This window comes from Rhinolophus hipposideros, assembly GCF_964194185.1.
Source record: "Rhinolophus hipposideros genome assembly, chromosome: 5".
Classification (NCBI taxonomy): Eukaryota; Metazoa; Chordata; class Mammalia; order Chiroptera; family Rhinolophidae; genus Rhinolophus; species Rhinolophus hipposideros.
The window spans coordinates 20,740,136-20,756,770 of record NC_138051.1 but is presented as its reverse complement, the minus strand read 5'-3'; the positions used below and the strand labels follow the sequence as shown (position 1 = coordinate 20,756,770).

The following is a 16,635-nucleotide window of genomic DNA, read 5'->3' as shown; positions in this document are numbered from 1 at the left end:
TGTGGGAATATAAGAAAGGAGGTGTGTTACCCTCCATCCCCAATGTCCTGAGAACCCAGGGGGTCTGACCACAGAGCTCACCAGCTCATCCATTTTTGATTTATCACTTTATCAAAGATAGGAACACTTGTCTTTTGAAAAGGTACCAATGCCTCTAGAAAAACAACAGAAATGCTTGATTACCTTGAGTATCATTGACTGTGTTGGGCTATCATCAAAGAGAGCATTCAACCAAGTAATTTTCCCACCAGTTATAGTACTCTGTATACACATCTTTTTCTCAAAGACAACTTTTTAGTTATATAAATATTCTAATGTCCTTCTTCTTGGAAACTTTCTCCATGTTCTTGCTCCCAGGATACGTTTTATGTTTGAGGTTAAATCTTGAGGAAATGGAGGTTTTATTGAACATATTGACAGAATTTAATCCACAACAGAAAGAAGTGAATCAGGGCAGAGTGAGTAGCACTTTTTTCATATTGAAGGTTTAAAAGTCTAAAATGAACTGTTTACTAATGGATCTCATCTGATATTCCTTGGAATTGGCACACACACACAAAATAAGAAATTACAATACATTTAAGAGATTTACAGGAGGAGAGAATTAAGAAGGGAAAAGGATAGCATTCTATCCCAAAGTGTAATCATTGTCTGTGGTAATTTTCCTCTCCAACTACTTTATTGAGTGAGGAATTTGTTCTTTTAGGTCCTGCTGTAAGTTTTCTACTTTCTTCTGCTTGCATTTGTAAAGCCAATAAGGCAGCATTTGGTCAGAAAATGACTGTGTTATGGAAGGCGAGTCCGAGTTCCTGGCATCACTTGGGCTAAGCTTCCGGCACACACCCAGATGGCACAACTCCTGCATCTAGTGTGAGCCCCTGGGTTTGGGACTCTCATGGAAAAATCTGTGCTGCTAAATGTTCAAGTCAACCAGAGAGTTACAAAGAGAGCGCCTCTGCAAGACCAGTTCAATTATTTATTGTCACTCTCAGCGTATAGTGTCAGCTAAGATAGTATTTGAAATTAATATACTATTTGATCAGACTGATTGATTGTTCCTACAGCTGAAGATTTTAGCATTCATTAGCCATACTAAGCAGTCATTAATACTGCTTTTATCAGCAAGCAAAGAATAAACAGAAATTCTAATAAAAATTCATCACAGTGAATGTACTCCATACCTAAGTGAGTGTGGTGACTGCCGGTGTACTAAATTAGCTGCTGTAACAGTGGCAGCAGAAAAGATTTGTTATAAAATTTAAAAATATCCCTTAATTAATGTTTGCTTTGTAACTGGACTCTTTTCAACTTAAGCAGGCTATACAGATAATCTCTTACATATCCAGTGTAATAAAGTGCTAATGGGTGTTTTATACTTCTAATGGGTTTCTGTGGTATTGTTAATTCCTGTTTTCTCCCCGAAAATAAGCACCGGGTAAGATCATCAGCCAGATGGACACATTTAGTATGTTATGACGATGTTCCAGAAGAAGATTACATGACTGTATTTGAATAAATGTAGACTGTTGTACATGAAAAAATAAGACATCCTCTGAAAATACGCCCTAATGTGTCTTTTGGTACAAAAATTAATATAAGACTCAGTCTTATTTTCGGGGAAACATGGTGTCACTTTCAGGAAGGACTGAGGACTTAAGAGAGTTCTGCTGATGTATTGCTGGTGAAGCCTTTTCTCACTACCGAGGAATAAAGCATTATGGCTGGTTTGTCAACCAGACTGTTATACCTGAATTGTGATGCAAATATGCGGACCCGTTACACTGTGTGACATTTCTCTGGACCTACCCTTTCATGAATTCCTTATGGTTTTTAGAGAAAATCGAAAGGACTGATGAGAAGGACAGAAGGAGGGAAGCAGTGAGAACCCTTTATGAATTGACTTGAGGCCACTCTCGAGCAATTCTACGTCACTAAGAATTATGGCACCTTATACTGACAACCTCCGCAGCCTTGCACTATTAGCTCATTTAGTCCTCGGAATTATCTTGAATGACAGACAGTGCTAGCCCCCTTTAATGAGTGCTGTGAGGAGACTGGTGCTCAGATAGGTTCAACGAGGGGCCCAAGGCTACGCAGATCCACAGCACCTTCAGCACCTCAGCCACTCTGCACAGTGGAGAACCACACTCCTCTCTTCCTGGCTCCCCTGCGTGAGCACAGGCTGTACTGCAAAGCTCTGTTTGCGTTTCTGTCTGTTGTAGAGCTGACAGAGCCGCGGTACCCATATATCCTCTCTTGGCTCTCCATGAATCCCAACAGCTGGACAACAAGTGAGGATGGTGAGGGTATCTGGACAGAGCCCAGGAACCCATCCAGCTGCCGGGTCCCAGAACATTCTGGGACACAAACTCTACCCACACAGGGCTAAAACCAGGAAGTCCAAGCCAAGATCAAGGATTCCAACTGTGCAGGCAGAGAGCGGCGTAGAAGTATCCGGACTGTTGCATCCTTGGGAGTCAGGAAAGTCTTCAGGTAGTCGTTCTCCCAGGGCTGGAGGTGGGCTGCAGGGGCAGATTCCTGCCTGTGACGAACTACGGGCAGGACTGACAACAGTGAAACCACTTAACAGGGACCATCGTGAAATCTGTGTCGAAGAGACTGAGGAAGAGAGAGAGGGAGAGAACTGTGATTAAGGGACTGCCCTGGAGCCCCGGTGCCAGAGCCTTAGGGTCCTGGAAGACGTAGGTGAGGGACCAGTCGTGTGTTGCTCATCTTGGGTCTAACTGGCAGCAGGGACAATTCTAAAGAATCATCACCCTGAAAGGGAAGGCAGAGGAAAGGTGAGGCAAGCGAGAACCTCTGGACCATGAATGGCTCTACCAAGAATGACAACTTCATTCTGTTTCCCCAGGCAAAAACGGCTTCAAGGGGAGAACCCAGGAACAGAGGCAAGAAGGGGGTTGCCCTCTGTGGCCGCAGACAGTATCTCATGGTGGACTCCAGAACTAAAACAGTATCATAGTGAATATGCCTTAAGAGACCCCATAGCTATTCTTGTCCTTTTCTCTTCATTTACCTGACAGTTTTATCTTCACCCAATCCAAGGTTAAAAATATGGAAGAATCAATAGGAAGTGGTTAATTCCATAAATTACAATTTGACTATAACAGTCTTACATTTTAATCTATGTTATTGCCTTTAGTGACAAATTACCATCGATAGAAAAGCCTATTTCAATAATTTTGGATGTTATTCCACAGAGGAATACAGCTTATAATTATGCTATCTTTCAAATCTGTGCTTGGGGCAAATTTCTTTCCTGTCTATTCCAAGAGATTTTGAATGGATAAAATTTTCATGCTTGTGTTTCCTAATTTTTTTTTTCCCCATCCTCCTACACAGGAGACATTGAATGTGATTGATCCTGGCTTGATGGACCTAAATGGGACCAGCGAGGACGCCCTGGAATGGGATGAAACTGATATAAGTAACAAGTTAATTAGTTTGAATGAAGACTCAAATGACCTTGACCAAGAGCCCCGACCTATCATGCCTTCCTTAAAACTTGAAGAGACAGGTAGTGAGGACCCTGGTTATGAGGAAGAGGCAGGTGACACCGGGGGATCTCAATATGCCACAAGTATCACCGCCCCCTCCAGTCCACACATTTACCAAGTATACAGCCTCCACAATGTGAAACTCTATGAGGACAACCACATGCCCTTCCTGAAAAACAATCCAAAGTTCACCAGCATGCCACAGCCTACTGCTTTAACTAAGAGTCTCAGTAAAGACTCTTCATTTTCATCTACTAAATCTTTGCCAGATCTTCTGGGCAGTTCCAATTTGGTGAAGCCCTGCCCATGCCATGGGGGAGACATGAGCCAGAATTCAGGCAGTGAGAGTGGAATCGTCAGTGAGGGAGACACTGAAACCACTACCAACTCTGAAATGTGCTTGCTCAATGTGGTAGATGGTTCCCCAAGTAACCCTGACACGGAACATCTGGACCCACAAATGGGAGATGCAGTTAACATGTTAAAGCAAAAAATTAAAGATGAAGAGGAACGCATTAAGCTTCCAAATAGCTCTCAGTCATCTATTTCACCAGTGGGTTGTGTAAATGGAAAAGTTGGAGATTTAAACAGTGTTACCAAACATACCCCTGATTGTTTGGGAGAAGAATTACAAGGAAAGCATGATGTGTTTACATTTTATGATTACTCGTACCTCCAAGGCTCAAAACTCAAATTACCAATGATAATGAAACAGTCACAAAGTGAAAGAGCACATGTGGAGGATCCCCTGCTTCATGGCTTTTATTTTGATAAAAAATCCTGCAAATCTAAACATCAGGCTACAGAGTTACAACCAGATACACCTCCCCATGAAAGGATTTTGGCAAGTGTATCCCATGAGATGGATCACAATTCATATAAAAGTGGTGATGTAGAGAAGACATTCACTGGCATGCAGAACGCCAAACAACTCTCCCTTTTATCTCATAGTTCATCTATTGAGTCCCTTTCTCCAGGGGGGGATTTATTTGGATTGAGCCTCTTTAAAAACGGCAGTGACAGCCTCCAGCGAAGCACTTCTTTAGAAAGTTGGTTGACATCCTATAAAAGCAATGAAGATCTTTTTAGTTGTCACAGCTCTGGGGACATCAGCGTGAGCAGTGGCTCAGTTGGTGAACTGAGTAAAAGGACATTAGATCTCTTGAATCGTTTGGAGAATATCCAGAGCCCCTCAGAACAAAAGATAAAGCGAAGCATTTCCGATATCACTCTCCAAAGCAGTTCCCAAAAGATGTCCTTTACTGGCCAGCTGTCATTGGACATAGCGTCTTCTATCAATGAAGACTCGCCAGCATCTCTTACAGAACTCAGCAGCAGTGATGAGCTCTCTCTTTGCTCAGAGGATATCGTGTTACACAAGAACAAGATCCCGGAATCAAATGCATCATTCAGGAAACGCCTGACTCGTTCAGTGGCTGATGAAAGCGATGTCAATGTCAGCATGATTGTCAATGTCTCTTGCACCTCTGCTTGCACTGATGATGAAGATGACAGTGATCTCCTCTCCAGCTCTACCCTCACCTTGACAGAAGAAGAGCTGTGCATCAAAGATGAGGAAGATGACTCCAGTATTGGAACAGATGATGAAATTTATGAAGAATGCAACTTGATGTCAGGGCTGGACTATATAAAGAATGAACTACAGACCTGGATTAGACCAAAGTTTTCCTTGACAAGAGATAAGAGAAGGTGTAATCTCAGTGATGAAATAAGAGGCAGTAAGGATTTAAGTAGTAATGAGATGACTGGTTCTTCTGATACCCGGAACAGTGAGGCTCTTCTAAATGGCTCCATAAAACGTTTCTCTGAAAATAACGGAAATGGTAAGAATTTATCCCTCACCTGTGAGTTAGGGACAAAGGGTGAAAATAAGACAAATATTTTCAAAGTGAATAAAGATCCGTATGTGGCTGACATGGAAAATGGCAATATCGAAAGTAGTCCAGAAAGACAGGAGGACAAACTTAATGGGATTTCAAAGGAATTGGAAAATCGTGGTTCAACCGGGAAAAGCGTTTCAGAGAGTGAGCATTGTAAGTGTAAAGCATTTATGGAGAGCTCAGATGATTCAAACATTATTGGAAAGGAAAGCGTCCCCCACACTGTTATACATCTTCCAAAGAAATGTCAAAACCACCACCATTTTGAAAATCAAAAGGCTGCTTCTACTCCCACTGAGAAGTCCTGCCCAGAACTGCCTTCAGAAACCAGAGTCATCAATAGGCAGGACTCTGATGTACTGAAATCTTCATCTAATGATGCGCCAAGTATGGCTGGAAAATCTTCTGGTTGCTGCCTTGCACTTGAGAAAAATAACACAGAGGAAAATACCTCTATCAGCGACATTTCCTGTTGCGACTGTGAGCCAGATTTTTTCCATCCAAAAGATGCTGAAGATTGTTCAGTACACGACTTTGTGAAAGAAATCATCGACATGGCTTCAACTGCCCTCAAAAGTAAATCTCAACCTGAAAATGAGGCCACTGCTCCGACTTCGTTAACTCACATCAAAGAGAAAGTGTTGGAACATTCTCACCGACCCATCCAGCTGAGAAAAGGGGACTTTTATTCATACTTATCTCTCTCATCTCACGATAGTGACTGCGGGGAGGTCACCAGTTACATAGAAGAGAAGAGCAACACTCCTTTGCCCCTGGACGTGACGGACTCTGGCCTAGAAGACAAGGAAGACATTGAGTGCTTCTTCGAGGCCTGTATTGAGGATGACCCTGATGGAGATGAGCCCAGTTTCTCCAGCGAGCCTCCTGCAAATGAACCTGCAGGTCCTGGTGAGGCCACAGTGCCATTCCCAGCAGGAGCAGGCTCCTCCAGATCCAGCGACATTTCTCTCTTAGCTGATGATGCCGACAGGGTGGCTCTTTCAAGTCCTTCCCCGCAGAAAGGATCTGACATGGCCGAGGAAGGGGATGGTTTGTCCCAAGCTTCCAGTGTCTGTGGAGAAAACTCAACATCGACTCCTCCTTCAGGTCTGGGCAGTGAAAATGATAGTTCAGAAAAGCCGGGTGAATCTGGAATGCCAGAGGAACATCACGCTGCTTCAGCCAACTCTAGAGTCCCAGGGCGCTCCTCAGAGGTACCCCTGCCGGAAGACAAGCCTGTGCTGCATCCTAACCCCAAAACTTTAGCCTGTGAAGAAAATCTTCTAAACCTTAATGAAGAGCGACATATAAATACACATAGGTAGAATGTAACCCCTCCAAGCATGAAAATCATCTCATTGAAAGGTACGTATAGTTCTCATGTTTTTAGTATACACTTAATACATTTTACCATATATATGTATATACACAGGTGCCAAAAAATGTATACATATTTTAAGAAAGGAAAAAACTATTAAAATTGTAATGTTCAATATATGTTGATAACAAAAGATGAATACAAGTCACGTTTGACTTTTGCAATTACAAGAGGTGCTCAAAATGATTACCATCAGCGACTAGACACTTCTGATTATGGCGAACCACTGCTCGAGCAAAGTTGACTAAAGTGTCCACATGTATACATTTTGGGGGCACCCCCGGTACATGTATATATATACTTAAAATATGACTTTGAGTGAACAAAGCCATGATAGGAGAAAAGACTAGTCAAAATGACTGGTCATGGCAAATATTTATCTGACTAAGACATTTAGGTGGAAGAAGTACTCCCAACAGTGCAAGTAACTGTGAAGCAAAAGGGGGGAAAACAGTCACTAACTGACATTTTTAGTGACATTATCTTATTACGTCATTCTGGCAAAAGAATACAAAATTTGAGGAAGTAGCTGACTAATTTAGGGCCTCACATTCTTCCACTGAGGGAGGGAAAACGGTTCTCCAAACTGCAAGTATACCCTCTGATCGAAACGCATGCGCAGTGACAACCGTCCCTACTTCGTAGAGCTTCCTGCTCCCTTCAGTGCCTGAAGATGAACAATGATTAGGTGAAAGGCTGCATCTCCTGATCCGGGCCTTCCTTTTATGCTTCTGTCTAAAGTAACTATCATCACACTTGCTTCCCCCGTGGAAGGCTGTGCTGTCACAACTCCTAATGGGGGCCAAGTCTGAGAATTCAAACAGGAGGGGAAAGTTGATGGTAATGAGGAGGCTCGTCTTTATCCACGCACAGACTGAGAACAGGCCCTGAAAGCAAATGCAGAAAGAATACCGACAAGTTAATGGCGTTTTGATAAAAACAGAATTTTTGAATTTTGCCTGAAGGTGACAGGATGATTTCCATCAAATTTTTTAAGGAAGTCATTCCACTCTTCCTGTTTAAGAAGACAGCTATTGATGGATAATTCCGAGATGAGGATGTGGTTCTAAAAGGCACACAAAAATTCTGTTCTTTCCCATTTCTAAGCCCCAGTGATAAATACACTTTCTCAATCAAGTTGAGGGAAAATCTGAGCTTTTGACTGTGAGAGTTTGAGAGTTGTGTTTCAGGAAAGTATGAGGTTCTAAATGCCATCTCCAGCCCCCCACTCCAGAAGCTTCACGCCATAACCTAAACTTGTGCTATAGGAAATGAATTACAGAAGCAATCTACCCTAATTTGTTAACTTATTCAAATAACAGTTATTATACTTAACTATGCTAAAGATTATCTTTTTTGTGGCAGATTGTTTATTTTTTTGATGAGCCTAATTACTGATTTTCTAAAAGTAATTTACATTTATTACAAATACATCTTTTAAAATGTGACAGATAAATGTTGTTCCTATAATGTATTATGAAAAAAGTTACTATTTAAAAACACATTATTTAATTTGAAAGATGAATGGCAAACATCATTATTTTTTTTCCCCTGCAACACCTGTGCCCTAGGCTCATTAAAATGTGTGATCCTGTGTAGAGCTGCTAGAAATGAAGGGGGGGGGGATCTATGCCATATATATATATATATATATATATATATATATATCTCCTAAAAATAAGCTCGGTATGCAAAATTGAAGAAAGGCCTCCTACCTACTAATATAGCTCAACTAAGTTTTCTGTTTCAGACTCTATTTACAATTGGCTGCAAGTGAGAACAAAAGTAGGAAAGAGAGAAATGTATTTTCTGTAAAACATGTCTGTCCTATTATCACATTCTCCATCAGTATGCAATAAAACTGACCATTAAGGGAGAGTAACTGTGATTCCATAAGCTGCTTCCAAACAAGTTCTATAAGAGCCAGTTGTAGTGCAGACTCTGCCAACCCCGCAGAAGGGCTGGTAGAGCCTGACTGATTTTTGTTCTCTGAAAGGGGATAAAGGCTTGAAAGCAACACCACTCTGAGCATGACATCATGTGACTGTGACCCTCAAGTCACTAGTCATGCTGATCCGGAGCTTGAAAAGCCCTGGCACTGGAGAAACCTCCAGGACTCACTCCTCCCTTTTGAATACTGAGGATTTCTTCTCTCCCTGAGGTAGACATAGAATTGAAATGGAATGTAAATGATGAGCAGCTCCATCTTTAGACTCGGGGAAGTGAATGTGCTGATGGATCTGTGTAACCCTTGCGTTTTACAGGCAGGGACCGTGTAAAACTATCAGCCGTCTGCCAGCCAGTCAGCGCTATTTTGTTGAGCCCCCACAATGCAATGCTTGGCCTTATCCCAGGCAAGGGGAGAAGCAGCCAGATTTTACTTCTGCAGAACTCACATCGCCCCCAAGTGACTCATTATCAGCCTAGGGCCATTTAAATAGCAATAGTTACTAGTCTTATTCAGTTTTTTCAGTAGCATGTATGCAAAACACCTGGATGCGTAAATTTTTCACCAGTCCTTAGGATGTATACCTGGGTATAAAGATTTACATATTGTTAAAATACTACCAACCAGCACAAGTTATTTAATCTCAGAATGCTGACATGACTTCAGTGTTAAATGTCAGGAATACATAGTAAAATTGTTTGGTAAATATGAGGTTTCAGGTCTATAAAACTTAATTGCTGTCATTGTGCTTCCTACAAGATTCAAAAGAGCTAAAGAAAAAGCTCTACTTTTTTAACCCATTTGAAGACCATCAGTTGGAGTGCTCTTTTTATCAGGTTAATAAAATTCATCAAATTCAACTTGCTGGGGTTTTTTTCAGAAATAAAATCTCAGATAATGAAATTATTATGTTATCCAGAAGAGCTATAACTTAGAATAACAATACAGCCTGCAACAATATCAATTATTTTTTCAAACGTTTTTGAAAAGGTTTTTCATTTACTGTGTTCTAATTAAAAACCCAACTGAAACTGTTTGAGAAGTTTAAACATTACCTAACACAGTGTGTGTTTGCACTGATTTCCAGGCACACTGCTGTGCTTCTCGCTCTTTTCATTTATGTGTCATGTTTCTACAAAAATAGAGAGGTCAGTTACAGCAAATCACATCAAAGGTAAGGCAACTGCATAGATCCAGACACTTCTGCCTAATTTGGAGGAAGCACATAATGTATGTCTGGAGTGCCTTCGAGGACCTGCCTACGAGATGTACTTTGCACTAATCTTTTTGCTGTATTCTGACAGTTAGTTCTTCATAATCCTCATCATAAACCTCTGCTCTTTGTTGAATGATTTAACCCTAAATTTCATGCAGGAGAAATCCTGTGGTATAAAAATTTAACTCACCACATGCAGCCAGTGTGTACTTTTTATTTTTTCCCTTTTGGTTTGCTCTGGTTTTCAGCTTTGTTTTTGTGTGTGGGAGGGGCTGTATTTACTTAGGATGCCTATTATTTCATTTGGAACTTTTTAGCTCCATTGCTTTTCCTACTTTACTGATCTGCAAATGTGATAGTTGGTGGCCCGTAGAGTGTAGGCCCTTTACTTGTATTTATACATGCTCAAGCATACACAGTAAAAGGTGCTGCTGCTCAGTTTTTACAAACTGAGAAAGCTGTAAGAGCAAACGTTTCTCATGTACACAGCACCCATTTTCATTCTATTAATTAGATTGCCACTAAGTGTTTAGGATGACCCCAAGCTGGCCAAGTAGGTTTAAGAAACTACTCCTGGGGATACTGTATTCATTTTTACTAAATAATACAAGTGTAATATTATCAAAGTTACCTTTAAAATCACTTTAGTAAATCAAGGTTCTGGTGGATGTGAAGTTTTGTGTTTTTCTTTAATTATCGAGCACTTCTGAATAGCAATACCATGCTGAATAATGAAGGTTTTATTGGGCCTCACACACTCACACACACCACCCCTCCACACCACCCCAGATCTGAGTTTCAGCCAACTTGGCCTGCCCCTTTCCAAGTGGACCAAGTTGAAAGAGTTGTATATCCAGTGAGAATTTAAATACCAGCATTTAGCGAGACCAGATTTGCCTCACCTAAGGATTCCCTACTCAGTGGCCAGATTACAAATGAGTCATGTTCTGAGCATTTGAACAATGCTTTTTCTTGAGTTGCTGCATTATTTTACTATTCCAAACGTCATCCCATCTGTTCCTGTCTCTCTTCCCAGCTTCCTGTGGCTCCAGCCAAACCATATTAGCTAAAGACTTTCTGGCTCTCAAACAGGTTGCAAGTATAGCGAGAAAAAGAGCAAGGCAGAGAGAATGAGAACGTGTAGTTCTAAAGGGAGAGTAAAGCAACCTGACATCAGACTTCCGAACTCAGCTTAAACCCTGGCACGCAAAAGGCTGCTGTATTTGAGAGCTGGTCAGAGCACCTAAAGTAATTGCGTTCTGTGTTGCCTTAACCTGGAATTGAGTTGTTGCTCACATTCAGCAGGTTGCTTTTAGCCTCTTAGAAATAGGCAGAACCAATTGAGTTTGGAACAAATTTGGGTCTGAGCCATCTGAGGTACAGAAATAATTGACTCATTCTCATTTGCACAATGCTGTCCATACCTTAAATGAAATGCATTTATATTTGACCTGGAAACCCCAGTTATACCCTTTTATAGGCAAGGGGCTGCAACAGTTGGGAGTCTCACAATGTTATGAATAGGTCTGACAATTAAGTTCGCGAACTTGTTGAGACGACATTTCTAACCTTTTTTGATATGAGAGGGATTATTCGTTATGTATTTGTACTAACTGGACAAACAGCTAACCAAGTTTATTATTTGGACATGCTGAAAAGGCTGCGTGAAAAAGTTAGACGACCTGAACTTTTTGCCAACAATTCATGGCTCTTGCATCAGGACAATGCACCAGCTCACACGGCACTGTCTATGAGGGAGTTTTCATCTAACAAACAAATAACTATTCGAATACCCTCCCTACTCAACTGATCTGGCCCCTAATGACTTCTTTCCTTACCTAAAGGTAAAGGAAATATTGAAAGGAAGACATTTTGATGACATTTAGGACATTAAGGATAATACGATGATAGCTCTGATGGCCATTCCAGAAAAAGAGTTCCAAAGTTGCTGTGAAGGGTGGACTAGGCGCTGGTGTCAGTGCATAGCTTCCCAAGGGGAGTACTTTGAAGGTGACCATAGTGATATTCAGCAATGAGGTATGTAGCACTGGTTCTAGAATGAGTTCGCGAATTTCATTGTCAGACCACGTATGTCACCACTATATAATAGTGGAATTGTTCAATTCCACGGTCACACATACAGTTGTTGCAGGAAGGATTAAACCTGAGAGCCTAGGTTCTCTAGCTGGGAATCGCTTATTGATACTTTGCTGCATCTCTTGGCAGCCTCACATTTCCATCGTGATTTGAGCCTATCTTGAGTGTTTGAAACTGAGCCCACCAAAAAAGAATAGACAAGATCCAGGGGAAAAGTTAAATGATTATTTTTCTTGTTTTCTTTAACACCTTGTCTTTTTTTTTAATCAATGTATTTTTCACATTGATTGATTCTGAAATTTTGTGTCCATAATGTGAAATTTGGGCTATTAAAATCACTTTATATTTTATGTATCCTTTTATTTCAGAATATTAGCTGGTAGTCCCAAATGGTAGCCTTCAATGGTTCCTCAAAAGTCTGGGTTTTGCCAATGAAACCGACATTTCTGAAACCTTTTCTTGTACCTTTTTTGTTTCTTGTAGGTACGCCTGGCTGCAACGCTGGGGTGGCCTCCTACTCCCACCCTGGGCTGGTCTCTGCTCCATCACGTCACTGCCGTTTGTTACACTGAACTCTCCCAAGATGACCCTTGCTTCCGAATGCAGTTTGTCCACATGAGCCTTGTGATCTGGATGTGTGCACTGGTTCTCTTGAGGTGACTGTCTCTGAAGCTGCTCGTTCTCCCATGGGTTCCTGTCCCAAGCTACCTCTACCAGCCCCGCCTCTCCAGCAAGACTGTTCTGTTTGCCTCCTCCCCTCCCCATCTGCTCTTTAAAGTTCTGCAGCTCACCAAATTGATGGTCCATTAAATTCACCTGTCTGGAATGAACCCCTGCCAGTATTTGACCAATTTCATGTTCAATCTGATTTTTTTTTTTTGTAATGGTAGGATGCCTATGTTTATTGAAATAGAATTTTACGTAAAAGGCCAACATTTCATTTGATTGCAGCATAGAGAAGAAACACTGGTCCTTCTTTCAAAATTAAGCAACTTTTAAAAGCACCATTTTATTTCTTTTATTTAAAAAATAATAACCTATGCAGCACTTCAAGAAACAACTGTATGGTGTTGTATATTATAAACTGGTGACATTGTACTATTAAATTATGTACAACATTTTCGTTTTTTATGCTTCTTGAGGTGGTAATGAGAAAAAGTTTTTTTTAAAAAAGTGTGCCTTGCTGTATTTCTTATACCATTTATTAAAAAGCTGCTTTCACGGTAAAATTAGGTTGGTTTGAAAGGAGGAAATAGCAAGGTTAAGATGTGTGAATAATTTCTGTATATATGTATAACCAAGTACAAACACTGATGTATAATGACAGTATGAAATGCTTTCATGTTTGTGATGTCTAGTGATGTGGAAAATATAAGCCTTAAATCCATTAGATTGCATGGTAATTAAAATTGGCATAATAAACATAGCTTATTAGGGGAAAAGGAAAATTAGTGATCTCTTCTACCTGTGTTCTTTACCAAATTATTGCATCTGGTTCTGGAAAATATATAACATGTAGCAGCTTCCACAATATTTACATTGCATAGAGGCTTAAAATTACTTAAACTAGAGTCTACACATGAAGCCTTCACAATTTTCAAAATCGTTCTGATCACTATAAAGATCTTGGAACACAAATGATTAAATGCCAGTTCCCCTAAACCCGTAAAAATAGATCCTTTTATTTTTTAAATTTCTACATATCATTAATGGTTTCATGTTGGCTTTCAGGATACTTAGTACATCTTATGTTTCTTTTACATAATTCTTTTGAATGTGTTTGATAGAAAGATGGTAGAAAAGTGTAGAAAATTTGACTCTTATTTTCATTTAGACTATAAATTCCACGTGTATTTATTTTGTGTAAAAGAAATTAGCTAAGAAATACTCCATCTGGTCTTTACTGCTCTTGTTAAATGCAGTTATTCATTTATGTTCTAACACCTACTAAAGTGCCTGACACGGTAGGTATTCAATAAAAATTTGTTGAAGTATTGAATTAGGTAATATTGATGACATTTATCTCTTCCTTTTGAGAGACCCACTCTAAAACATGTAAACAACTAGAAAAAGATACAATGCAATTAGAAAACCACACCATGTATAATCAATTGATATCAAATTTCAAAAAGAAATAATGTTATGGAGTCATATAGTCACAGAAATGACAATCATTCATCCAACTGATAGTTTATTAACACTTTTAATCTGTAAGGCATTCTTAGTTGCAGGGGATGCAATGATGAATGTACTCCCTCAGGAGGCTTGCCTACATTACAAGGAAGTGAACACACACATGAGAGCCACTAGTTGTCCTCGAGGTAAGGGAGAGAGCAAAGTGATGAAAGAGGCACAAAGACAGAAGCAGCAACGAGGGACAAGGAGAAAGAAACGGGCTAGATGCGAGCAGAAAGTGAGACAATAGACAATTAGTGAAGCTTATTGCAGGAGTATAGGAGAAAAGGTAAGTTGGGAAACTTAATGAAGGGCCTTCTAAATGGTTAAGTTGGAGCTTTTGTGTGTGACATGCTAGGTAGTAAGGAAATGTACAGGCTTTGTTTTGCACCTGATTTTATTTATCATTAAATCTTTATTACTAGTGCACCAAGAACAATTAAAAAATACTAGTCTATAATTCCACCATTCTAATGGCTATTTGTATTTTCATGCCCTTTCTAATCTTTTCCATCCATATTTCTAAATTGATGAATCATTTTAGACTTTTGAATAGCAAGGGGTTTTAGGCAAACATCTAGTTGCAGTGTTCAAGATGATTACAGGGGGAAGAGATTAGAAATAAGGTCTTGTTAGGAGGCAGCTGTAGAAAATAAGCTAGGCTTCAGAGGATAACAGAAGATAACAGGGACAGTGGCCCAGGATGTAGAGAAAGAACAAATCCTAATATTTTTGAAATACCTATGAGCATTCTGGATCTCTGTCGAGGTACATTATCTTTTTATATACTGAGACAACCTACATTTTTCTTGAGTAGTAACTAATGCCAAGTTTACGTCTCTTGGTAAAACATTCAAAGAACAACCAGATCGTGATATTGTTCTGTTTACCTGTGGTATGCTCATTGAAGACCTTCAGGTATTGAAAATATTTGCTTGTTAACAATCTACTTAGTATTAACACTGAATTTGTAGAATGACTTTCAGGTTTACTGAACCAAGTTTATCCAGGTTGGAAGGGACGGAATAGCTTCAAATCTCTTGGTCTACATAGGCACTACCTCCCCAGTCACCCTTGAAAATGGTCACACCAGCTCAGTCTGCACACTTCCAGTGACAGTGGTTTATTATCTGTTAAGGCAAGCTGTCCCACTGTTGGGCGTGTGTCTTTGTTAGAATGTTATTTCTTAGGTTGCTAAATTCTGCATAGGACCCCTCTCCCCCATCTTTAATTTTGCTCACTGGCTCTAATTCTTTCCTGATGAGCTGCTCAGAGGATTTCTACCCCTTCTTTCTTTGGTATCCCAAGATAATTGAGGCCAGTTACTCATCCTTTCCCAGCTGCTATGATTTTTGTTCTTTAATTCCTTCAACAGCCCTTCATATGTCAGGATTCTCAGATCTATTTCAACCTGAGTGAATGTTAACAGACAGAATCCTTGAAATTTGGGGAGCTGTCTTCATCATCATATATGTAGAAAAGTATCTGAACATTTAAGTGGTAAGTTTTCTCTAAAAATATATTCAAGATATATGTTTATTCTATTATTGTAAATTTCAATAAATAAATAAATAAATACGTAAATAAATAAATAAGAATCCATTACTTCCTTCAGTGGCCCAGTCCAGTGCCAGAGTCATCATGGATCTTTTCCTTACATCACATCCAAACCTTACCAGGGAGGGTCCCCCTCCATTTATTTATTCATTTATTCATTCAGTCATTCAACAAACATTCATTGAGTGGCTACTTGTGTGAGGCACTGTTTGGCCTTAGAGATACAAAGATAACTAAAACATGGTCTCTGCCTACAAAGGTTTACAGTTTTTCTTGTGAAAGTGCCTTCGACGTCCTTGAATAGATTGATTTCTCCAAATTAAATGATGACCCATTGATTTTGTTTCCTATCTAGTTTCTCTACATTTAAAAAAGCCTAGTGAGCAAAAATAGTATACAGAATTATCTGGATCTGACTACTAGAAGAAGTGAAGTGTTTCTTGTATTTGAAAGTTTTAATTACAGAAAAAAACATATTTCAGATCTCTGGTCATTAATTAAATATGCATCTTACACAACAACAGAACAATCTAAATTCAGGGCTTTTGAGAAGCTGAGTTTGAAATGTTGTGTTTGGTTTGTCCACCTTAGGTTTTACCCATGCTGTAATTCCTGGAAATAAATTAGATGAAAATAATAAAACAGACTGAAGTGATTTAGCTATTACTTACAAGTTAAATTATGTTCATTTCCAAATGAAATTGGTATTTTAGAATTTTACTGAATACATTATTTTTCAAGCACTATAACTTTATATTTCAAAATTTTCTGACTTGAATCAACTAAAGTTACAACTGTGTCCTTTTTTCTATAGTCTTTTCAATTTTTATTTTGAATAATTTCAG

General features: G+C 39.6%; 1 protein-coding gene across 7 annotated transcripts in view; it reads left to right on the top strand.

Annotated features, from left to right (window-relative positions):
• Positions 1 to 16,420, top strand: part of AKAP6 (A-kinase anchoring protein 6) — a 455,310-nt gene extending 438,890 nt beyond the window's left edge. For all 7 annotated transcript variants that reach the window (XM_081049114.1, XM_081049110.1, XM_081049112.1 and 4 more), the window contains 2 exons: positions 3,364 to 6,784; positions 12,542 to 16,420. In XM_081049114.1, the coding sequence (XP_080905240.1) occupies positions 3,364 to 6,744 (3,381 nt within the window). In that variant the 3' untranslated portion in view covers positions 6,745 to 6,784; positions 12,542 to 16,420. The remainder of the gene's footprint in view (positions 1 to 3,363; positions 6,785 to 12,541) is intronic.
• Positions 16,421 to 16,635: the final 215 nt, after the last annotated feature.